The 25965-nt window shown below is 43.2% G+C and overlaps 1 protein-coding gene across 3 annotated transcripts in view; it reads left to right on the forward strand.

The window, feature by feature from the left end:
* Positions 1-25965, forward strand: part of ITGA9 (integrin subunit alpha 9) — a 636829-nt gene that overhangs the window by 502239 nt on the left and 108625 nt on the right. For all 3 annotated transcript variants that reach the window (XM_073678319.1, XM_073678318.1, XM_073678320.1), the window contains exon 24: positions 21055-21180. In XM_073678319.1, coding sequence (XP_073534420.1) covers positions 21055-21180 — 126 coding nt within the window. The remainder of the gene's footprint in view (positions 1-21054; positions 21181-25965) is intronic.

Genomic DNA, 25965 nt, shown 5'->3' on the forward strand with positions numbered 1-25965 from the left:
TTGTTAAGTATACAATTCTACATGTGTTAATTCATAGTTTTGATGCCTTCAGTGTGAATGTACAATTTTCATAGTCATGAAAATACAGAAAAATCTTTAAATGAGAAGGTGTGTCCAAACTTTTGGTCTGTACTGTATATATATATATATATATATATATATATATATATATACAGTTATATGAAAAAGTTTGGGCACCCCTATTAATCTTAAGCTTAATGTTTTATAAAAATTGGTGTTTTTGCAACAGCTATTTCAGTTTGATATATGTAATAACTGTTGGACACAGTAATGTTTCTGCCTTGAAATGAGGTTTATTGTGCTAACAGAAAATGTGCAATCTGCATTCAAACAAAATTTGACAGGTGCATAAGTATGGGCACCTCACCAGAAAAGTGACATTAATATTTAGTAGATCCTCCTTTTGCAAAAATAACAGCCTCTAGTCTCTTCCTGTAGCTTTTAATGATTTCCTGGATCCTGGATGAAGGTATTTTTGACCATTCCTCTTTACAAAACAATTCCAGTTCAGTTAAGTTTGATGGTCGCCGAGCATGGACAGCCCTCTTCAAATGATCCCACAGATGTTCAATGATATTCAGGTCTGGCGACTGGGATGGCCATTCCAGAACATTGTAATTGTTCCTCTGCATGAATGCCTGAGTAGATTTGGAGTGGTGTTTTGGATCATTGTCTTGCTGAAAGATCCATCCCCTGCGTAACTTCAACTTTGTCACTGATTCTTGAACATTATTGTCAAGAATCTGCTGATACTAAGTGGAATCCATGCGTCCCTCAACTTTAACAAGATTCCCGGTGCCGGCATTGGCCACACAGCCCCAAAGCATGATGGAACCTCCACCAAATTTTACTGTGGGTAGCAAGTGTTTTTCTTGGAATGCTGTGTTTTTTTGCCGCCATGCATAACGCCTTTTTGTATGACCAAACAATTCAATCTTGGTTACATCAGTCCACAGGACCTTCTTCCAAAAAGAAATTGGCTTCTCCAAATGTGCTTTTGCATACCTCAGCCGACTCTGTTTGTGGCGTGCTTGCAGAAACGGCTTCTTTCGCATCACTCTCCCATACAGCTTTTCCTTGTGCAAAGTGCGTTGTATAGTTGACCGATGCACAGTGACACCATCTGCAGCAAGTTGATGCTGCAGCTCTCTGGAGGTGGTCTGAGGATTGTCCTTGACTGATCTCACCATTCTTCTTCTCTGCCTTTCTGATGTTTTTCTTGGCCTGCCACTTCTGGCCTTAACAAGAACTGTCCCTGTGTTCTTCCATTTCCTTAGTAAGTTCCTCACAGTGGAAACTGACAGGTTAAATCGCTGAGACAGCTTTTTGTATCCTTCCCCTGAACAACTACCGTATATTCCGGCGTATAAGACGACTTTTGAAGACTGAAAAATCTTCTGTCTAGTCTGGGGTCGTCTTATACGCCGGTAATGCTTTTGAGCTTTCAGAAATTGATATGCGGGGATACTCTGGGGGTGTTAATAAGCTGCCGTGGCCGTATCCCTGCCATGTCGGAGTTAATATAAGGTGGAGGGAGTTAAAATACGGTGGCGGTAGGTCCAGACGGTCAGCGCTTCTGTGCTGAAACGGACACATCGCTGCGTATTCCCAGCTCCGGACACAGCGCAGGGCTTCTGTGCCGACAGCTTTCACTTGTCACAGAAGCGCTGCGCTGTGTCCGGAGCTGGGAAGTTCGCATCGCTTCTGTGACAATATATGAAAAGCCGGCAATTCAGCAGCGGCATAAGCCGGCACCCGACAATTTAGAATAGAAAGAATAGAGCTTCACACATAGATTAGATAGATAGAAACATGTCAGTCACATATATATGAAGTACAGTGACAGTGTTGCTTACTGTACTTGTCATTTAGTGTAAAGGATTTATTAAAACAAATAATAGTGTTTTCATGCACCGTATCTTTAAAAAAGCCGGCCGGCAATTCAGCATCTGTACCCGACAATTTATAACAGACAGAATAGAGCTTCACACATAGATTAGATAGATAGAAACATGTCAGTCACATATATATGAAGTACAGTGATAGTGTTGGTTACTGTACTTGTCATCTAGTGTTAAAATAACGGATTTATTAAAAAAAAAATTGGCGTGGGGTTCCCCTTAATTTTAGTCTCTAGCGGAGGTTAAGCAGACAGCTGGGGCAAATGTTTGAAGCCTGGGAAGGGGGTAATACCCACGGAGCTTCCCAGGCTACTAATATCATCCCCCAGCTGAATACCTAGCCTTTACTAGCTATTAAAATGGGGGATCCCAAAAAAATGACGTGGGGTCCCCCCTATTTTAATAGCTAGCAAAGGCTAGGCAGACAGCTGGAGGCTGATATTAATAGCCCAGGAAGGGAGCCATGAATATTGGCCCCCTCCCAGGCTAGAAACACCAGCCGTCAGCCGCCCCAGGAATGGCGCATCCACAGGATGCGCCAATTCTGGCACTTAGCCTCGCTCTTCCCACTGCCCTGTAGCGGTGGCAGTGGGGTAATAGGGCTGGGGTTGATGTCAGCTTATAATGCCAGCTGACATCAAGCCCAGGTTAGTAATGGAGAGGCGTCTATAAGACACCCCCATTACTAACCCCATAGTCAAAGTTAAAAAAAACACAAACACCCAGAATAAAGTCCTTTAATTGAAATAAAGACACATTCCTTTATTGTTCTAAATTAAACCATACTTACCATCACGCCCATTCCAGCTGAAGCCAACGATCTCCTGCAATAAAAGAAAAATAATAAAGCAACATCATCCTTACCTTTCCATGGTTCCCACGACAGCTTCAGCTCTGCTACATCGAGATGACAGGCTGGACCGCAGCAGAACGCTGCCATCCAGCCTGTCATCCCGCAGACACTGAGAAGCGCAGGCATGCTTGCGCTCCTCAGTGTCTGGCTGTGACGGCATCCAGATGAGCCGACAATGAACTCAGCTCACCTCCTGGACGTCCGTCACTGACAGCGTGGGAAACTTCTACTGCGCATGCGGGGAGCAGGAGAATTTTCCCACGCTGTCAGTGACGTGCATGAGGTGAGCCGAGTTCATTGGACATGATCTCGGCTCATCTGGATGCCGTCACAGTCAGACACTGAGGAGCACAAGCATGCCTGCGCTTCTCAGTGTCTGCCGCATGGCAAGCTGAACGGCAGCGTTCTGCTGCGGTGCAGCCTGTCATGTGAATGTAGCAGAGCTGAACCGGTCCTGGGAACCATGGAGAGGTAAGGATGAGGTTGCTTTATTATTTTACTTTTATTGCAGGAGATCGTTGGCTTCAGCTGGAATGGGCGTGATGGTAAGTATGGTTTAATTTAGAACATTAAAAAATTGTGTCTTTATTTCAATTAAAGGACTTTATTCTGGGTGTTGTGTTTTTTTTAATTACTTTACTAGAAATTCATGGTGTTCATGTCTAATATTGGCGTGACCCCATGAATTTCGGGCTTAGGGCCAGCTGATAATGCCAAGCTGGCCTTAACCCCTTTATTACCCAGTGAGCCACCGCACCAGGGCCCTGGATGAGTTGGGTACAGCGCCAGAAGATGGCGCTTCTATGAACGCGCCATTTTCCGGGGTGGCTGCGGACTGCAATTTGCAGCGGGTGGGGCCCAGAAAGCTTGGGCCTCCCTGCGCTGCAGATTCCAGTCCCCAGCTGCCTAGTTGTACCTGGCTGGACACAAAAATAGGGCGAAGCCCCACGTATTTTTTTTTTAAATTATTTCATGAAATAATTAAAAAAAAAAGGGCTTCCCTATATTGTTGTGTCCGGCCAGGTACAAATAGGCAGCTGGTGGTTGGGGGCAGCCCGTTCCTGCCTGCTGTACCTGGCTGGACACAAAAATATGGCGAAGCCCCACGTCAACATTTTTGGGAAAAATTAATTACAAAATTAATAATTTAGGGACTGCATCTTTATTAACCCCTCAATTGTCATTTAGTGTTAAAATAAAGGATTTTTTAAAAAGAAAATTGGCGTGGGATCCACCATCATTATAGTCTCTAGCGGAGGTTAAGCAGACGGCTGGGGCAGATGTTTGAAGTCTGGGAAGAGGGTAATACCCACGGAGCTTCCCAGGCTACTAATATCAGCCCCCAGCTGAATACCTAGCCTTTACTAGCTATTAGAATGGGGGACCCCCCCAAAAAATGACGTGGGGTCCCCCCTATTTTAATATGTTTATGAGTGACAGTTTTCCTGCTATATACCTGCATGTCATAAGAATTTAAATTAAAAAAGGACCATGTTAAATTCAAATCTGCTTTTTTTAAATTTTTACCGGTGTTTGGTATGCGTTGGAAAAGGGGTAGTCTTATACGGTGAAGATATCCTAAACTCTATATTTTAACAGGAAAGTAGGGGGGTCGTCTTATACACCAGGTCGTCTTATACGCCGGAATATACGGTATGTTGAATAATCTTTGTTTTCAGATCATTTGACAGTTGTTTTGAGGAGCCCATGATGCCAGTCTTCAGAGGAGATTCAAACAGGAGAACAACTTGCAAGTGGCCACTTTAAGTAGCTTTTCTCATGATTGCATGCACCTGGCTATGAAGTTCAAAGCTCAATGAGGTTACAAAACAAAAAAAAGTGCCTTAGTAAGTCAGTAAAAGTAGGTAGGAGTATTTAAAACAAGAAAATGATAAGGGTGCCCATACTTATGCACCTGTCAAATTTTGTTTGAATGCAGATTGCACATTTTCTGTTAGTACAATAAACCTCATTTCAAGGCAGAAACATTACTGTGTCCAACAGTTATTACATATATCAAACTGAAATAGCTGTTGCAAAAACACCAATTTTTACAAAACATTAAGCTTAAGATTAATAGGGGTGTTATGATCTGCTACAGGGACTAAGGAAAGAGAGGAGAACTGTCCCTACAATAGAACTAAACTAGATCCCTACGATGTAACGGGGAACCTGATCCTGCGATCAGACCCGCTAAAGTCCTCGGCTAGTCTGAACGAAGACCTATAGATGTGAGGGAGGGATCCCTACAAGAACTAGGGACTGGGATAAGTTGGACACCTCCTAGCAGAAATAGTAGCAGTCAAAGACAAACACACAACAAAAAGCATAGAGGTCAGAAGACCTAGCAAAACTAACAGAGAACGGCAACAGAGCACCAATCTAGCTCAAGAGTAGTAAATACAATGAAGTCCAGCAAGACCAGGAGGGCGGAGCCGGATTAAATAGGCCAAAATGGTCATGTGACCAGCAAACTAAAAAAAAACTAACAGGAGAGTTCTAACAGTACTCCCTCTTCTAAGAGGATCCTCCGGATCCCCTAGGCCCAGGCTTACCAGGAAACCTCCTGTGAAACGCTCTGACAAGTCTGGAAGCAGAAACATCATCCGCCCTCACCCATGAGTTATCCTCAGGTCCGAAACCCTTCCAAGCGACGAGATACTGCAAACTCCCTCTATACCGTCTAGAATTTAGGATGCGGGAAATTTCATATTCCCCGTCCTCCACCACCGGAGGAACAGTGGCAGAGGCGTCACCATCAGACACATCAGCTTTTTTCAACAGAGAAACATGAAACACCGGGTTAATCTTCCAGGACGTAGGAACCTCCAACCTAACAGCAGATTGGTTAACTATCTGAAGCACCTTAAAGGGCCCTACGAACTTGGGACCCAATTTTTTAGAAGGAATCCTCAATCGCAGATTCTTAGAGGACAACCAAACCATGTCACCAACAGCAAACAAAACCTCTTGCCGTTTCCTATCAAAGTACCTCTTAGATTTTTTGTTAGCCTCCTGAAGATTACCACGCACATCCGTCCAAACTCTCTCCAAATCACCGGAAAAACTCTCCTCCTCAGGCACAGCCGAAACCAATTTGGAGAATGACCCAAAAGACGGATGTCTCCCAGAACAACAAAAAAAAGGCGAACACCCAGCAGAAGAGGATGTATGGTTGTTAAGAGCAAATTCAGCAAGTGGCAGAAACTCAGACCACCCCTCTTGATTGTCTGCCACAAAACAACGCAAGAACTGCTCAACATCCTGGTTCTTCCTTTCTGTCTGGCCATTAGACTCAGGATGATATCCAGATGAAAACGACAAATGAACTCCCAACCTGTCACAAAAGGCACGCCAAAAACGAGCCACGAACTGAGGTCCCCTATCAGAAACAATGTCAGTAGGAACACCATGTAGTCTGACAATTTCCTTGACAAAGGCCTTAGCGAGTGTCTTAGCGCAAGGCAATTTGATGAAGGGAACCAAGTGACACATCTTGCTAAAACGGTCCACGACCACCCAGATGACCGTGAAACCTTCAGAGGGGGGAAGGTCAGTAATAAAGTCCATAGCCAGATGTGTCGAAGGTGCACTAGGAACCTCCAGAGGGCAAAGCAACCCCGCAGCAGGAGGAGCATGCGAAGACTTGGATCTAGCACACACAGTACATTGGCGCACCCACTTAATGACTTCCTTCTGCCATCCAGGCCACCAAAAACTGCGACCCACAAGTCTCTTGGTCTCAGAAATTCCTGGATGACCTGCCAACCGAGACTCATGACACTCAACAAACAAATCTCTCCTAAAGGTCCTAGGCACAAACAACCTCCCATGGGGAGTGTTAGATGGGGCATTCTCCTGAGCTTTAAGAATCTCATCCTCCAAAACGGAGTCCAAAGCAGCAATCACAACACCTTCTTGTAAAATGCTCTCCTTTTCCTCCTCAACACCGACCATGGGAGAAAAGCTGCGAGACAAAGCATCCGCTTTAACATTCTTGGTACCCGGGATGTAAGTAACGGAAAAATTAAACCGCGAGAAAAAAAGTGCCCACCTAGCCTGACGGGCATTCAAGCGCTTGGCAGCATCAAGATAGATCAGATTTTTATGATCAGTGAAAACCTGAATGGGAAATTCAGCACCTTCCAAGAGGTGACGCCAGTGTTCAAATGCGAGTTTAATCGCCAGCAATTCCCGATTACCAATATCGTAATTAAGTTCAGTCTCAGAAAATTATTTTGAAAAAAAGGCACAGGGATGTACTCCATCCTTGTTTTCCTGAGACAACACCGCACCGACCCCCACCGAAGAAGCATCAACCTCAACCAAAAACGGCTTAGTCACATCAGGCTGCATAAGGATGGGAGCAGAGGTGAACCTCTCCTTTAGAAACACAAAAGCTTCAATGGCCTCAGAAGTCCACTGAACCGCATTAGCACCTTTCCTGGTGAGATCGGTCAGGGGTTTGACAATAATAGAAATTTTTTTTATGAATTTTCTGTAATAATTGGCGAAACCCAAAAACCTCTGTATCGATTTTAAACCAATAGGCCTAGGCCATTCCTGCACAGCTTGAACTTTAACCGGGTCCATCTCAAAACCTTCACTGGAGATAATGTAGCCCAAAAAACTAATTCTCTGTACAGCGAACTCACATTTCTCCAGCTTAGCTTAAAGCGAATTGTCCATTAATAACTGTAATACCTCACGTACGCTCCGCCAATGAGACTCCAGATCAGGCGAATAAATCAGAATGTCATCCAAATACACAACCACATTTTTGCCGATTAAAGGTCTAAGGATGTCATTAATAAGATTCTGAAAAAATGCTGGAGCATTGGTAAGACCAAAAGGCATAACCAGATTCTCAAAATGACCCACAGGAGTGTTAAAAGCAGTCTTCCATTCATCACCCTCCCTCATGCGCAACAAATTGTATGCCCCCCGGAGATCAATTTTAGAGAACCACTTGGCCCCCACTAACTGGTTAAATAAATCAGGAATCAATGGCAGTGGGTAAGAATTGCGTACAGTAATTTTATTAATCTCACGAAAGTCCAGACAAGGACGTAAACCGCCATCTTTTTTTTTTACAAAAAAAAATCCAACAGCCACAGGAGACTTGGAAGGCCTAATGTGACCGGCGGCCAAGCTTGTCTGTATGTATTCCTCCAAAGCCTTTCTCTCAGGAATAGTAAGATTAAATAAACGACTTTTAGGAAGGGTCGCTCCAGGGACAAATTCAATGGTACAATCATAGTCTCTATGGGGAGGCAAAATTTGTGACTCCTCCTCAGAAAAAAACTCTCCAAAAATCCTGAATAGGTACAAGCAATTCCCCTTTATCCACAGCAGCAATATGTCCGTTACAACACTTGTCTTAACACTTAGGGCTCCAGGACTTAATTTCATTGGTAGACCAATCCAGTACAGGATTGTGCAATTTTAACCAGGGTAACCCCAATATTACTGGAGAAGGCAAATTATCCAATACCACCAAATCCAAATTTTCTTGGTGAATACCATTAATAGTGAGGGGAAATTCACAGACCTTATGAGTAACACTCTTCAAGGGAGAGCCATCAACGGAAACCACAGCAATAGGGGATGACAAAGTTTTAGGTTCTAATCTAAGTTTTTCCAAGAATCCCCCATCAATCACATTCAGAGTAGAACCACAATCCACAAATACCCGAAATTCAATTAATTCATCCTGAGCAGCAGTAGTGGCAGATAGGAATACTCCCTTAGAATTTAAACAGGCAATACGGGCATAACTGACCATTTTTTTTTCTTTCTTCATACGAAGCACACAGTTCTTAATAAAATGACCAGAATTTCCGCAATAGAAGCACAAGCCTTCAGAAAGCCGGCGATCTTTTTCCTGAGAGCGGGGTGCCATCGCCCCAATCTCCATCGGCTCTCCATTGTCAGCACAGACCCTCTCAAGACTCGGAGCTGACATAGCAGAGGATTTGCTCTCATTAACCCTTGCACGCAGTCTCCTGTCCACCCGTATAGCTAATTGCATTGCCTCCTGCAAGTTTCCTGGTGTGGGATAAGCAATCAGTAAATCCTTAACCCTTTCACCTAGCCCTGCAAGAAAAAAGCTTTTCAAAGCTGAATCGTTCCACCCCACCTGGGCAGACCACTGACGGAAGTGAGAACAATATTTTTCCACATTACCTGATCCCTGCCTCAAACGTCTCAATTCAGACTCAGCAGATGAGACACGATCAGGATCATCATACAACAAACCCAAAGCAGAAAAAAAACTATCCACTGATCTAAAGCACGGATCACTAGGTTGGAGAGAGAAGGCCCATCCCTGAGGATCTTTGCGCAAAAGTGACATTATGAACCCTATGCGCTGTGATTCATCACCAGAGGATCCGGGTCTCAAGCGAAAATACAATAAACAAGCATTTTTAAAAGAAAAAAAATCTTGTTGTTCGCCAAAAAATAAATCAGGCAGACGTACCTTTGGTTCCACAAAATTTGCTCCAGAACAGCTACTCACGTGTTGTTGGAGCTTGGCCACCTCCAGAGAGAGTCCCTGCAAGTGTTGAGCCAAATCTTGAACCGAGACCATGATGGAAAACTGGAGGTCTTTCCTTAGAGAAAATTTTTTTTTTTTTCTTTTAGGGCTGGACTTACTGTTATGATCTGCTACAGGGACTAAGGAAAGAGAGGAGAACTGTCCCTACAATAGAACTAAACTAGATCTCTACGATGTAACGGGGAACCTGATCCTGCGATCAGACCCGCTAAAGTCCTCGGCTAGTCTGAACGAAGACCTATAGATGTGAGGGAGGGATCCCTACAAGAACTAGGGACTGGGATAAGTTGGACACCTCCTAGCCGAAATAGTAGCAGTCAAAGACAAACACACAACAAAAAGCATAGAGGTCAGAAGACCTAGCAAAACTAACAGAGAACGGCAACAGAGCACCAAGCTAGCTCAAGAGTAGTAAATACAATGAAGTCCAGCAAGACCAGGAGGGCGGAGCCGGATTAAATAGGCAAAAATGGTCATGTGACCAGCAAACTAAAAAAAAACCTAACAGGAAAGTTCTAACAAGGGGTGCCCAAACTTTTTCATATAACTGTGTATATATATATATATATATATATATATATATATATGTGTGTATGGAAAGAATATATAAATGGAAAAAATCAGACAGTACTCCAGTTCAAGGAAAAATTGTGGACTTTAAGCCAGCACCAAGTGGTGCAATGTTTCAACCTCACAACACGATCTTTGTCAGGAACGTTGCACCACTTGGTGCTGGATTAAAGTCCACAAGTTTTCCTTAAACTGGAGTGCTGCCTGATTTTTTCCATTTATATATTTTGCGTTGGACAACCGCATTACTCAGGAAGTATTGCACCCAAAATCTGCTTAAGGTTGTACTGCTATCTGTCTTTTTTTCATTTTTTTTAATTTATATATATACTGTGTGGGGGGAGCGGTTGCGGCGGAGGAGCGGGGCACAGGAGGCAGCAGCCACTTGCTGCAGCCTACACTGTCCCCACTGCTAAAGAAAATGAATATTCACTGCTCCCCACGCCCATAGGCGTGGGGAGCACTGAATATTCATGCTCGTTAATAGCTGCACACAGTGTATGAGCATGGGCGTGGGGAGGGGGTGAATATTCATGCCCTTTAATAGCAGGCACACGCGATCGCCCGGCAGCAGCAGGAGCCGCGCTGCGGCTACGCTGTCTGCCGGCTATTAAGGAGCATGAAGTCACTGCTCCCCACGCACACAGCCTCGGCGTGGGGAGCAGTGACTTCCGGCAGTGACGACATGCGCAGCTCACATGGAGAGATCAGTGCGGGAAGACAGGACGCAGCGCTGGAGGAGAGAGAAGAGAGGTAGGTAGGAGTGTTTATTTTTTACGTGCAGCGTGATGGGCATTAGGGGAACCATGCATACCAGGATAAGGATGAGGGGGCCATACATACCAGGATAAGGATGAGGGGGCCATACATACCAGGATAAGGATGAGGGGGATCATACGTACCAGGGTAAGGATGAGGGGGCTATACATACCAGGGTAAGGATGAGGGGGGCATACATACCATGATAAGGATGAGGGGGCCATACATACCAGGATAAGGATGAGGGGTGCCATGCATAACAGGATAGGGATGAGGGGTGCCATGCATACCAGGATAGGGATGAGGGGTGCCATGCATACCAGGATAGGGATGAGGGGTGCCATGCATACCAGGATAGGGATGAGGGGTGCCATGCATACTAGGATAGGGATGAGGGGTGCCTTGCATACCAGGATAGGGATAGAGGGGTGCCATGCATACCAGGATAGGGATGGATGGGTGCCATGCATACCAGTATAGGGATGGAGGGGTGCCATGCATACCAGGATACGGATGGAGGGGTGCCATGCATGCCAGGATAGGGATGAGGGGTGCCATGCATGCCAGGATAGGGATGGAGGAGTGCCATGCATACCAGGAGAAGGATGGAGGGGTGCCATGCATACCAGGATAGGGATAGAGGGGTGCCATGCATACCAGGATAGGGATGGAGGGGTGCCATGCATACCAGGATAGGGATGGAGGGGTGCCATGCATACCAGGATGGGGATTGGGGCCACGTATAATAGGAAGAGGGGTCATTACCCCTATACCAGTGTCAGCAGCAGACCCGCTCCCCCTTAACAGTACATTGTGACCACATTTTTTGCTTACATTTTTTTTTCTATTTTCCTCCTCTAAAACCTAGGTGCGTCTTATAGTCCGAAAAATACGGTAAGTAAATGCAAAGTAAATTTGTCATTTCATTTGGAAATCAAGGTCCCAGAGTCTGGAGGAAGAGTGGAGAGGCCACAATCCAAGCTGCATGAGGTCTAGTGTGAAGTTTCCACAATTAGTGATGGTTTGGGGAGCCATGTCATCTGCTGGTGTAGGTCCACTGTGTTTTATCAAGACCAAAGTCAGCGCAGCCGTCTACCAGGAAATTTTAGAGCATTTCATGCTTCCCTCTGTCGGCAAGCTTTTTGGAGATGGAAATTTCATTCTCCAGCAGGACTTGGCACCTGTCCACACTGCCAAAAGTACCAATACCTGGATTACAAACAACAGTATCACTGTGCTTGATTGGCCAGCAAAACTCGCCTTACCTTAACCCATGTTGTCAAGAGAAAGATGAGACACCAAACCCAACAATGCAGACGAGCTGAAGGCTGCTATCAAAGTAACCTGGGCTTCCATAACACCTCAGCAGTGCCACAGGCTGATCGCCTCCATGCCACGCCGCATTGATGCAGTAATTGATGCAAAAGGAGCTCCGACCAAGTATTGAGTGCATTTACTGAACATACATTTCAGTAGGCCAACATTTCGGATTTTAAAATCATTTTTCTAACTGTTGTTATGAAGTATTCTAATTTACTGAGATAATGACTTTTGTGTTTTCATTGGCTGTAAGCCATAATCATCAACATTAACAGAAATAAGCACTTGAAATAGATCACTCTGTTTGTAATGACTCTATATAATATATGAGTTTCACTTTTTGTATTGAAGAACTGAAATTAACTTTTTGATGATATTCTAATTTAGTGAGATGCACCTGTACTTTACTCTATAAGAAATGTCTTTACCATCACCAGGCATCACCCTGGAAAATTCCACAAAATTTGGGACAAATCCCAACTTTGCCATAAGGTCTGGTTTATCACACTGATGTCTGATATTCCAGGAGAGTTAACGCTTGTTCTCAGGGTCCTTTAATGTAAAGTATGTTCTACCAGGATGAATAAATTATATTCATTTAAGAGGACCTTGTACATAGGCGACAAGTACATTGATCTTGGTGTCTGCCATGTCACCATAATTTCTGTACATGGGCTTTAAACATTGGATTTCCATTACTGGAACCTCTTTGTATCTAGCAATAACAGACATATACATTATTCTTATAGTTATAGACTGATTGTTATTCTTGTTCTGTCCATCCTAAATAAAGTTAATGTTTGGATTAAAAATAAATATTTTCCAAGAGTTATTGAAAAATTACCAAAAAAAAGTAACATGCATTTGAAAGTGTAAAGACTGACATTCTGTAATGAAATGCTTAGGGTATGTGTACACGTTCAGATTTTGCTACAGAAAATTCTGCTGCAAAAACTGAAGTGTTGTCAGGAAAAATGTGTTTTTACATGTGTTTTTGTTGCGTAATTTCCCCCACTCATTAGTATGGCTGAAAATACAATGCAAAAATGCTGCCAGAATTGACATGCTGCAGATTTAAATCAGCTGCCAATCTGCAAGGAAATAACAAGCAACGTGTGAATGAGACTTCAGGAATCTCATTCACTCTGCTGGTACTGTAAGGCTATTTGCCCACAATGCAGAAATGCTCCGGATTTTTCCTGAGCGTTTCTGCATCTCCCTGGCAGAAAAAACTCATGCGGATTGTACATGCGGATTGTATATGCGTTTTTCCTGCCAGGGACAAGCAGATGTGAAGCGTTCTTCACTTGCATTTCCGCATGCGGGTCGACAAGGGCTTTCCAAGCGATTTTAGCATCACTTGGAAAGTGCTTGTCAACTTGGTCACACTATATAAATCCATGCAAACGTCATGGATTTATATAGTGTGACCGAAAGAATGGTAAAAAATAAAAAATAAATCTATACTACTGTATTACTTACCTTTTTTTTTACAAGTACCATGGTACCCGGGTCTAGAGGAGAGTCTCCTCTTCTCCAAACCCGGGTACCATCCGCATATTGAACCGAATGATATCCGCATGCTATCTGTTAGAACTCTCCTGTTAGGTTTTTTTTAGTTTGCTGGTCACATGACCATTTTGGCCTATTTAATCCGGCTCCGCCCTCCTGGTCTTGCTGGACTTCATTGTATTTACTACTCTTGAGCTAGCTTGGTGCTCTGTTGCCGTTCTCTGTTAGTTTTGCTAGGTCTTCTGACCTCTATGCTTTTTGTTGTGTGTTTGTCTTTGACTGCTACTATTTCTGCTAGGAGGTGTCCAACTTATCCCAGTCCCTAGTTCTTGTAGGGATCCCTCCCTCACATCTATAGGTCTTCGTACAGACTAGCCGAGGACTTTAGCGGGTCTGATCGAAGCATCAGGTTCCCCGTTACATCGTAGGGATCTAGTTTAGTTCTATTGTAGGGACAGATCTCCTGTCTTTCCTTAGTCCCTGTAGCAGATCATAACAGTAAGTCCAGCCCTAAAAGAAAAAAAAAAAAATTTCTCTAAGGAAAGACCTCCAGTTTTCCATCATGGTCTCGGTTCAAGATTTGGCTCAACGCTTGCAGGGACTCTCTCTGGAGGTGGCCAAGCTCCAACATCACGTGAGTAGCTGTTCTGGAGCACATTTTGTGGAACCAAAGGTACGTCTGCCTGATTTATTTTTTGGCGAACAACAAGATTTTTTTTCTTTTAAAAATGCTTGTTTATTGTATTTTCGTTTGAGACCCGGATCCTCTGGTGATGAATCACAGCGCATAGGGTTCATAATGTCACTTTTGCGCAAAGATCCTCAGGGATGGGCCTTCTCTCTCCAACCTAGTGATCCGTGCTTTAGATCAGTGGATAGTTTTTTTTCTGCTTTGGGTTTGTTGTATGATGATCCTGATCGTGTCTCATCTGCTGAGTCTGAATTGAGACGTTTGAGGCAGGGATCAGGTAATGTGGAAAAATATTGTTCTCACTTCCGTCGGTGGTCTGCCCAGGTGGGGTGGAACGATTCAGCTTTGAAAAGCTTGTTTATTGCAGGGCTAGGTGAAAGGGTTAAGGATTTACTGATTGCTTATCCCACACCTGGAACCTTGCAGGAGGCTATGCAATTAGCTATACGGGTGGACAGGAGACTGCGTGCAAGGGTTAATGAGAGCAAATCCTCTGCTATGTCAGCTCCGAGTCTTGAGAGGGTCTGTGCTGACAATGGAGAGCCGATGGAGATTGGGGCGATGGCACCCCGCTCTCAGGAAAAAGATCGCAGGCTTTCTGAAGGCTTGTGCTTCTATTGCGGAAATTCTGGTCATTTTATTAAGAACTGTGTGCTTCGTATGAAGAAAGAAAAAAAAATGGTCAGTTATGCCCGTATTGCCTGTTTGAATTCTAAGGGAGTATTCCTATCTGCCACTACTGCTGCTCAGGATGAATTAATTGAATTTCGGGTATTTGTGGATTGTGGTTCTACTCTGAATGTGATTGATGGGGGATTCTTGGAAAAACTTAGATTAGAACCTAAAACTTTGTCATCCCCTATTGCTGTGGTTTCTGTTAATGGCTCTCCCTTGAAGAGTGTTACTCATAAGGTCTGTGAATTTCCCCTCACTATTAATGGTATTCACCAAGAAAATTTGGATTTGGTGGTATTGGATAATTTGCCTTCTCCAGTAATATTGGGGTTACCCTGGTTAAAATTGCACAATCCTGTACTGGATTGGTCTACCAATGAAATTAAGTCCTGGAGCCCTAAGTGTTATGACAAGTGTTGTAACGGACGTATTGCTGCTGTGGATAAAGGGGAATTGCCTGTACCTATTCAGGATTTTTGGAGAGTTTTTTCTGAGGAGGAGTCACAAATTTTGCCTCCCCATAGAGACTATGATTGTACCATTGAATTTGTCCATGGAGCGACTCTTCCTAAAAGTCGTTTATTTAATCTTACTATTCCTGAGAGAAAGGCTTTGGAGGAATACATACAGACAAGCTTGGCCGCCGGTCACATTAGGCCTTCCAAGTCTCCTGTGGCTGTTGGATTTTTTTTTGTAAAAAAAAAAAGATGGCGGTTTACGTCCTTGTCTGGACTTTCGTGAGATTAATAAAATTACTGTACGCAATCCTTACCCACTGCCATTGATTCCTGATTTATTGAACCAGTTAGTGGGGGCCAAGTGGTTCTCTAAAATTGATCTCCGGGGGGCATACAATTTGTTGCGCATGAAGGAGGGTGATGAATGGAAGACTGCTTTTAACACTCCTGTGGGTCATTTTGAGAATCTGGTTATGCCTTTTGGTCTTACCAATGCTCCAACATTTTTTCAGAATCTTATTAATGACATCCTTAGACCTTTAATCGGCAAAAATGTGGTTGTGTATTTGGATGACATTCTGATTTATTCGCCTGATCTGGAGTCTCATTGGCGGAGCGTACGTGAGGTATTACAGTTATTAATGGACAATTCGCTTTTTGCTAAGCTGGAGAAATGTGAGTTCGCTGTACAGAGAATTAGTTTTTTGGGCTACATTATCTCCAGTGAAGGTTTTGAGATGGACCCGGTTAAAGTTCAAGCTGTGCAGGAATGGCCTAGGCCTATTGGTTTGAAATCGATACAGAGGTTTTTGGGTTTCGCCAATTATTACAGAAAATTCATAAAAAATTTTTCTATTATTGTCAAACCGCTGACCGATCTCACCAGGAAAGGTGCTAATGCGGTTCAGTGGACTTCTGAGGCCATTGAAGCTTTTGTGTTTCTAAAGGAGAGGTTCACCTCTGCTCCCATCCTTATGCAGCCTGATGTGACTAAGCCGTTTTTGGTTGAGGTTGATGCTTCTTCGGTGGGGGTCGGTGCGGTGTTGTCTCAGGAAAACAAGGATGGAGTACATCCCTGTGCCTTTTTTTCAAAATAATTTTCTGAGACTGAACTTAATTACGATATTGGTAATCGGGAATTGCTGGCGATTAAACTCGCATTTGAACACTGGCGTCACCTCTTGGAAGGTGCTGAATTTCCCATTCAGGTTTTCACTGATCATAAAAATCTGATCTATCTTGATGCTGCCAAGCGCTTGAATGCCCGTCAGGCTAGGTGGGCACTTTTTTTCTCGCGGTTTAATTTTTCCTTTACTTACATCCCGGGTACCAAGAATGTTAAAGCGGATGCTTTGTCTTGCAGCTTTTCTCCCATGGTTGGTGTTGAGGAGGAAGAGGAGAGCATTTTACAAGAAGGTGTTGTGATTGCTGCTTTGGACTCTGTTTTGGAGGATGAGATTCTTAAAGCTCAGGAGAATGCCCCATCTAACACTCCCCATGGGAGGTTGGTTGTGCCTAGGACCTTTAGGAGAGATTTGTTTGTTGAGTGTCATGAGTCTCGGTTGGCAGGTCATCCAGGAATTTCTGAGACCAAGAGACTTGTGGGTCGCAGTTTTTGGTGGCCTGGATGGCAGAAGGATGTCATTAAGTGGGTGCGCCAATGTACTGTGTGTGCTAGATCCAAGTCTTCGCATGCTCCTGCTACGGGGTTGCTTTGCCCTCTGGAGGTTCCTAGTGCACCTTGGACACATCTGGCTATGGACTTTATTACTGATCTTCCCCCCTCTGAAGGTTTCACGGTCATCTGGGTGGTCGTGGACCGTTTTAGCAAGATGTGTCACTTGGTTCCCTTCATCAAACTGCCTTGCAGTAAGACACTCGCTAAGGCCTTTGTCAAGGAAATTGTCAGACTACATGGTGTTCCTACTGACATTGTTTCTGATAGGGGACCTCAGTTCGTGGCTCGTTTTTGGCGTGCCTTTTGTGACAGGTTGGGAGTTCATTTGTCGTTTTCATCTGGATATCATCCTGAGTCTAATGGCCAGACAGAAAGGAAGAACCAGGATGTTGAGCAGTTCTTGCGTTGTTTTGTGGCAGACAATCAAGAGGGGTGGTCTGAGTTTCTGCCACTTGCTGAATTTGCTCTTAACAACCATACATCCTCTTCTGCTGGGTGTTCGCCCTTTTTTTGTTGTTCTGGGAGACATCCGTCTTTTGGGTCATTCTCCAAATTAGTTTCGGCTGTGCCTGAGGAGGAGAGTTTTTCCGGTGATTTGGAGAGAGTTTGGACGGATGTGCGTGGTAATCTTCAGGAGGCTAACAAAAAATCTAAGAAGTACTTTGATAGGAAACGGCAAGAGGTTTTGTTTGCTGTTGGTGACATGGTTTGGTTGTCCTCTAAGAATCTGCGATTGAGGATTCCTTCTAAAAAATTGGGTCCCAAGTTCGTAGGGCCCTTTAAGGTGCTTCAGATAGTTAACCAATCTGCTGTTAGGTTGGAGGTTCCTACGTCCTGGAAGATTAACCCGGTGTTTCATGTTTCTCTGTTGAAAAAAGCTGATGTGTCTGATGGTGACGCCTCTGCCACTGTTCCTCCGGTGGTGGAGGACGGGGAATATGAAATTTCCCGCATCCTAAATTCTAGACGGTATAGAGGGAGTTTGCAGTATCTCGTCGCTTGGAAGGGTTTCGGACCTGAGGATAACTCATGGGTGAGGGCGGATGATGTTTCTGCTTCCAGACTTGTCAGAGCGTTTCACAGGAGGTTTCCTGGTAAGTCTGGGCCTAGGGGATCCGGAGGATCCTCTTAGAAGAGGGGGTACTGTTAGAACTCTCCTGTTAGTTTTTTTTTAGTTTGCTGGTCACATGACCATTTTGGCCTATTTACTCCGGCTCCGCCCTCCTGGTCTTGCTGGACTTCATTGTATTTACTACTCTTGAGCTAGCTTGGTGCTCTGTTGCCGTTCTCTGTTAGTTTTGCTAGGTCTTCTGACCTCTATGCTTTTTGTTGTGTGTTTGTCTTTGACTGCTACTATTTCTGCTAGGTGTCCAACTTATCCCAGTCCCTATTTCTTGTAGGGATCCCTCCCTCACATCTATAGGTCTTCGTACAGACTAGCCGAGGACTTTAGCGGGTCTGATCGCAGGATCAGGTTCCCCGTTACATCGTAGAGATCTAGTTTAGCTCTATTGTAGGGACAGATCTCCTGTCTTTCCTTAGTCCCTGTAGCAGATCATAACACTATCCGCATGTGCACATGTAGTGATGCGGATGTCATGCATTCCAATGCAATTCAATGGCAGCGAAAACGCCGCGATTACGCAAAATAATTAGTAGTGCTGCGGATTTTTCCGCAATGATAATCCGCAGCGGAAATTTCCGCAGCATGTGCACAGCACATGCGGATTATCATTGGGGAACACGGCAGGCCTTCTACCATGCGTTTTTTAAGCGTTTCTGCAGCGGAATTGCCGGTGCGGAAACGCTTAAAAAATGCATAGTGGGCACACAGCCTCAAATGTTGCGTATTTTCCGAACCAAATCCTTGCGGAAAAAACATGTCAAAAATGCAGCATGTGCACATAGTCTTACATATTACTAGCACTATAATGTTTATGCCGGCGTCCCTGCATGGCTCGCCTCCTTCCTCCGTGCAGGAACGCAAAAACTCACCGCCGTTGCTGGTGTGCCTCCTGTTTGTGCATGCTGCACTTCCTGGCAGTGCAATGAGTTTGTACGTATGCTCCTCCTTTCTTAAAGGAGCAGTACACGAACATAGTAAATTGCCCTCAGCCAATATCTGTGAGGCATTTAGTATCTGAGTACACCTGCAAGATGGCTCCCAGCCAGTTGCTGGAAGGTATATTGTATATAAGGCTTCTTCCTTTATAGGGAGTCGCCGAAGCAACAGTATTCATTAGTGTGTCGTTTCTTCTACTAGTGGGTTGTTAGGTTCCCTGGTCCTGGTGTGGCCAGTGTCCTGAGCCCAAAGTCCATGGTCCTTGTGCGGCCAGTCCTGAACCCAAAGTCATTGGTCTTTGTGTGGCCAGTCCTAAACCTGAAGTCCCGGGTTCTTGTGCGGCTGGTCCTTGTGCGGCCAGTACCTCAACTTCGTCCCCCGGTCCATGTGCGGCCGGTGCTAGTACCAGTATCTGAGACCAATTGTGTGTCTGAACTTGTGCCTATCCGAGTACCCCGTATATCCGGACTGCTTCTACCAGTCTCTGAATCAGTCCATTCTGAACGTAGCCCGAGTCCGTGTCAGCGAGCCTGACCCCTGGGGTCAGCAGCTGCAGTACCGGGGACTGCCTAGAAGTGGTACCTGGCGACTACTTGCAGCCCAGTCTGTCTCCACCATCAGGAGCTCCAGTGAACACCAGGTAGCCTCTTAGCTATGCCCCTTCCTAGGCAGTCCTGGTCCTGTGGCACAGTGGGTCCAAGAACCGTGCGCACCACCTGCTGGCATGAATCACATTATTTTAATCAGAGGTGTCATCATTGTCCACATCAGTTCAGTCTTCAGCATTTGATTGTGTGAAATTCTTCATTATCTTTTATCTTGCAACTTTTTCCTGGAGACTAGAGAGGGATGATCAGAATTCCAGCAATCTTTGGTGCCAATTTAACCGATTTTTTTTTTGTCTAATTGTTCTAATTTCAGTTATTTCTCTTATGGCTGATTCAGCATGTCAGGAAAACATGCAGTTTCTATACATTCTACTAACATTCCGGTTAAAATCTGTTTTCATTTCCAATTTTAGTCCATTTGAAGTAGAGAACCCTCTTAGTGTGCGTGTTGGTATGCACAGTGTACGCAGATTCATTTGGAAATGTGTGGTGTCAGCTGCATATAATTAATCTCACCAGTTATTAAGTAATAAAAAGGACATGTTTTCACTTGCTGTTACCCTGCAGCCCTCAGATACCACCAACATAAAGGTGGTTTTCAGTTCATTTTTTGTAACCTAAATATCTATCTATATTTATATATAACATTTGTAAAATCTTCTCAGCAGTCTTAGGCTAGGTTCATATTTATGGTTAACTGTTCATTTATAGGAACTGCCCGATCCAGTACATGACAAATACCATCAATGCTTAATGGACCTTTTCGAGTATAATAGGTGTCTGAGCACTGTCACTTATCACCTCTGCATTAGTTCAAGATTTAAAATGTCTCAAATATGGAATTAATTGATTTTCAGTAAAATAATTCACAATGTCCTCTTTATTTCTGTAGTGTACAGACTAAATGCACTTTATGCCCTATTAGAGGCCACAGTATGGCTATATTCTCCCAAAGAAAGTCAACCGGTAAAAAATGTGCCAAAATATTTTACTTTTCCATTATGTCCATGTTTTATCAATGGTTGCAACTACACTGTGGGAGAAAAAGATAATACATTTAAAAAAAGTTCATCAAATGAATATTTATTATACTGACATTAAATAGATGCAATGCATAAGACTGGCTAAACCATTTGTGTCTTTATTTGTTTATTTCAGCATGTTTTTTTCTACTTATAACCATATTGTAGCAAAACTGTTCATAAAATATTCCCTCTGGGGTAATAACTTGAAGTAGACATTCTTTAATCCCAATAATAATGCTTTTATTTTTTTGTTCCTTCATATAATTATATGGTGTGGGGTGGAGAAATGTACGACTGGTCATAGTAAAGCATTGCAATATACCAAGAACACAAACTAAGCAATACAATATATTTCTCTGTAGATTGCCCAAGACAAAGCACAATGTACGTTCCACAAAAATCCAGCACCGTGTGTGATTCCACAGGAAAAGGAAAACATCTTTCATACAATTTTTTCATTCTTCAAAAAATCAGGCCGAAAAGTGTTGGTAAGTGATTTATATTTCTTAGGGAGCATTTCTCTTTATCGGAGGCTGAAGTGTAGTGTAATGTGCCAGTTGTAATCAGTAATCCATCTAATGGCAATGCTTTGCACAAATTGTCATCACTCACCTATGTCCATGTACTCATTGGGGTTCACAATCTAAGTTTCTTATCCATCATACTGTACATAGATACAAAAACACTGGAGGCATTTTTTTTATTTTAGAAAAGCCAATAAACCTACAGTATGATGTTTTTGGAATATGTAAGGCAACGGGAATAACTTCAGGAAACCCACATAAACATAGACAGAACAGACAAGCTCTGTGTGATGCTGAGTCACTACTCACGGACAAGCCGTGAGCTAGGGTGTTCAGGAGGTCCGAGGTCAAATACCAGGAGAGCTCATAGTATGAAGTACAGAGAGGCAATACTAAAGCGTGGTCAAGTAACAGTCTGGGGTCCAAATGCGAGGAAGTTATGACAAGATAAAGGGATAAGACAACGGACAGTCAGAGGCCAAGTCCGTGGTCAGGTTCATGACCTCAGAGAGCGTCAAGAGCAAAAGGGATTACACACATGAATAGTCACAACAAATCCTAGGTCTGGCAACAAGATCAGGGAATCAGGCAAAGAACACTGAGCACACACCTCACAGAACAAAGCTACAGCTGACAGAGACAAGGGGCGGACAGCTAGCGAAATAGCCTGGATTAATTCTGAACAGGGGACAGCTGTAGGAAGCCCAGCACGCCCCCAGCCCTGATTGGGCAACTAGACTATCACTTACCACAGTGACAGCTCAGCATGCCCAAGCCTCAGATTGGACGGCTGAGCTGTCTATTATGATACTGACTAATCAGTACGCCCCTGCCTCAGATTGGACGGCTGAGCTGCCACTTACCACACTGAGAGGAGGAATTGTGACACTCTATGCATATGCGGCCCTTGCTCACATATCAGCATTACAAGACAAGAGTGTGTGTTGCCCCTAAATTACTGTGCAGAAATGTGCACTTCAGTAGTGGAGAATGGAGAAGAGGCAGCCATTTTCTTCTTATTTTTTAAACTAGTTCTGTTTGTTCCCTCTGTCAACGCCGATTTTCCTATTCTTAACCTCTTCTCTTGTAAAATGGATATATAAGTTGGCCAAACAGTCTCCTAAAATAAATTAGATTCTTAATGAATTCAGAAAATCACAGGCAGCATTGACAGTATTATATGTATTCTAGTCACTTAGGGCTTAAATAGTGAGATATCACAAATCAGGCTTTTAGATGGTGACCTGTTACCAAGCTTGATGAGGTTTCCCCCAAGTGTTTTCATAGATATAAACATATTTGTGGCCCCTATTATTTTAGATGATTGATAATATGATAGTGGTGCTCCTGTGTGATAGCCATATACTGCCATTAGTATTATATGTAACAGTTACACCTAGTCTTTTGTCAAGTCTCCATGGTCTACCACCTGTCTGTTGGCTTCTTGTTTATTTCTTGATAGTGAGATCACAGTCAAAAACAGTCAAACTATTGTCTTAAACTATTGACACTGACCCTTGTAATGTTCTTCTATTTTCCAGTGTGTTATCATTGACTGTAAAGGTTTGGCTTCCGCATTTTTAGCCATATTGTTGGCATATGTGATCAGATACAGATTACTACTTGTGTGGTCTGGATTGAGAAATTTATTATAACCATTTGTACTGGAAAAATTACCTTTGAGGTCTACTAATGTACTACTTAGCACATAAACCTAGGTAAGGGGAAGCAGATCCAAATCTCCCATCTCTATGCAGAACAGTAATAGATTTATAGTTGTCTTCTTGCTGATAGGAAAGGTTGCTTAGCTGGAATGATTTAGAGTGTCTGTGAAAATATGTATAGGCTTAAGTGATAACTGTGCAACATGAGCACAACTTGTGCACTGTGCTTATCCAACTTTAGATTAACAATACCATAATTGGTTATATTCACAGAGATATAGTAATAGACGTGCTGAGTGCAGAGTAAAAGCACTACACTGAGCTGAATAGAATCTGTATAAAAATAATGAAATCAGCTTAGGGGTAGAAAATGAATGGTACGTAGGCAAAAGATTGTTGAAATATATATATATATATATTTATATATATATATATATATATATATATATATATATATATACACAGTTGAAACCAGAAGTTTACATACACTATATAAAAAGACACATATGCATGTTTTTCTCAATATCTGACATGAAAACATAATAACCCTTTTCCATTTTAGGTCAATTAGGATCACCATAATTTTTTATAATTCCCAAATGCCAGAATAATGAGAGAGAGAGAGAGAATGTTTTAAGGCATTTTTATTACTTACTGCAAAGTCAAAAGTTTACATACACTAAGATTACTATTCCTTTAAACAATTCTGGACTGCCCATATGATGATGTCATGTGTTTGGAAGCTTCTGATTTTTTGGCAACATCTGAGTTGATTAGAGACACACCTGTCGATATATTTAAATGCACACCTGAAACACACTGCTTCTTTGTGTAGCATCATGGGAAAGTCTAAAGAAATCAGCCAAGATATCAGGAAGAGAATTGTGGACTTACACGAGTCTGGCTCATCCTTGGGTACAATTTCAAGATACCTGAACGTGCCTCGTTCATCTGTACAAACAATTATACGCAAGTACAAACAAGATAGGAATGTCCAGTCATCATACCGCTCAGTAAGGAGACGGGTTCTGTGTCCCAGAGATGAACGTGCTTTGGTCCGACATGTGCATATCAACCCAAGGGCAAAAGCAAAAGACTTTGGAAGGATGATGGCGGAAGCTGGTAAGAGTGTGTCAATAACCACAGTGAAACGAGTACTGTATCAACATGGGCTGAAAGGCCACTCTGCCAGGAAGAAGCCATTACTCCTAAAGAAACATAAAAAAGCCAGATTAATGTTTACAAATGCACACAGGAACAAAGACCTTAATTTTTGGAGACTTGTCCTGTGGTCTGCTGAAACTAAACTTGAACTTTTTTGGGCACAATGACCATCATTACGTTTGGAGGAAAAAGCGAGAAGCTTGGAAGCCTAAGAACACCATCCCAACTGTGAAACACGAGGGTGGCAGCATCAAGCTTGTGGGGTTGTTTTGCTGCAGGAGGGACTGGTGCACTTCACAAAATAGATGACATCATGAGAAAAAAAGATTATGTGGCAATTCTGAAGACATCTCAAGACATCAGCCGGGAATCTAAAGCTTGGGCGGAAATGGGTCTTCCAAATGGAGAATGACCCGAAGCATACTGCCAAAATGGTAACAAAGTAGCTTAAGGATAACAAAGTCAATATTTTGGATTGGCCATCACAAAGCCCTGATCTCAATCTTATTGAAAATTTATGGGCAAAGCTGAAAAGGCAGGTGCGAGCAAGGCGACTTTACAAACCTGGATCAGTTACACCAGTTTTGTCAGGAGGAATGGGCCCAAATTCCGACCAACTATTGTGAGAAGCTTGTGGAAGGATATCCCAAACATTTGACCCAAGTCATTCAGTTTAAGGATAACGGTACCAAATACTAATGAAATGAATGTAAACTTTTGACTTTGCAGTAAGTAATAAAAATGCCTTAAAACATTCTCATTATTCTCGCATTTGGCAAATATTAAAAATTATGGTAATCCTAATTGACCTAAAACGGGAAAGGTTTATTCTGATTTCATGTCAGATATTGAGAAAAACATGCATATGTGTCTTTTTATATAGTGTATGTAAACTTCTGGTTTCAACTGTAAATGACCCATATAAAAAGTAAGAAGTTTCATTAAAATCTCTGCAAAAGACAAAAGGCCTCTCCCTATATCTGGAGAAAATAACGTTCAATCTCCAAAGAAGAAAGGCCTTCTTAACCATGAGAACTCTGTGAAACAGTCTACCTTCGTAGCTGGTGATAGTGGGAGCTGTCAATTGGTTAAAAAATCCTTCTTTAGAAGCAAATAATATAAATACTTGAATAAATATATAAAATTCTTGTTCTGAACGTTAATCTAGTCAATCGACAGTCGAAATCGGGAGGGAAAAATTTGCTCTTCGTGCAGACTGCATCATACTGTCATGGTTTCATAACTGACTGTGGCCTTGGGATGCTGTGAGTGACAGCTCAGCCGTCCTATGGAATCTGGAGTGTGCTGGACGGTCGGTTTTGTGAGTGACAGTCCAGTTATCCAATCTGATCCTGGGGTGTGCTGGGCTGTCAGCATTTTGATTCACAGCCCTGCTGCTCAATCTGGTCTGGTCTGCGGGCATTTCCCCAGGTGCCTCCCGTCCTCAGATGATTTGCTAGGTATTTAGCTGGCTTGTTGTGAGCAGCAGATTGTCCGTTGTAGGACAAGGTGTGTGTGCTTAGCCCTGTGTCTGACTTCTAATCTTGTTTTTCACATTGGATCTGTTGTGACAATTCTTGTGAATTATTCCTTCTGCTTATGATGCTCTCTGACTTTAGGTATCTGACCCCGTACTTGACCTCTGACTATCCATTTGTTGTACTCCCTGGTTTTGACATACCCTTCTGGCATTTGACACCGGACTGTTTCCTGACTACGCCTTTGACTTACCCCTCTGAACGAGGAGCCCTTCTTGTATCTGACCTCAGACCTCCTGACTACCCTTTCTCATGGCTTGCCCATGATTAGTGACTCAGCGTCACATTACAACTGACCCTTTTTTTCGTTTGTTTGTTTTTTTGGCAGTATGGAGCCTGTTCACACGCTCTGTGACCAAGTGGTGAATTTGACTCAGATGATG

Source organism: Phyllobates terribilis, unplaced genomic scaffold, assembly GCF_046119375.1.
Source record: "Phyllobates terribilis strain yellow unplaced genomic scaffold, ASM4611937v1 Scaffold_4__5_contigs__length_816908805, whole genome shotgun sequence".
Classification (NCBI taxonomy): domain Eukaryota; kingdom Metazoa; phylum Chordata; class Amphibia; order Anura; family Dendrobatidae; genus Phyllobates; species Phyllobates terribilis.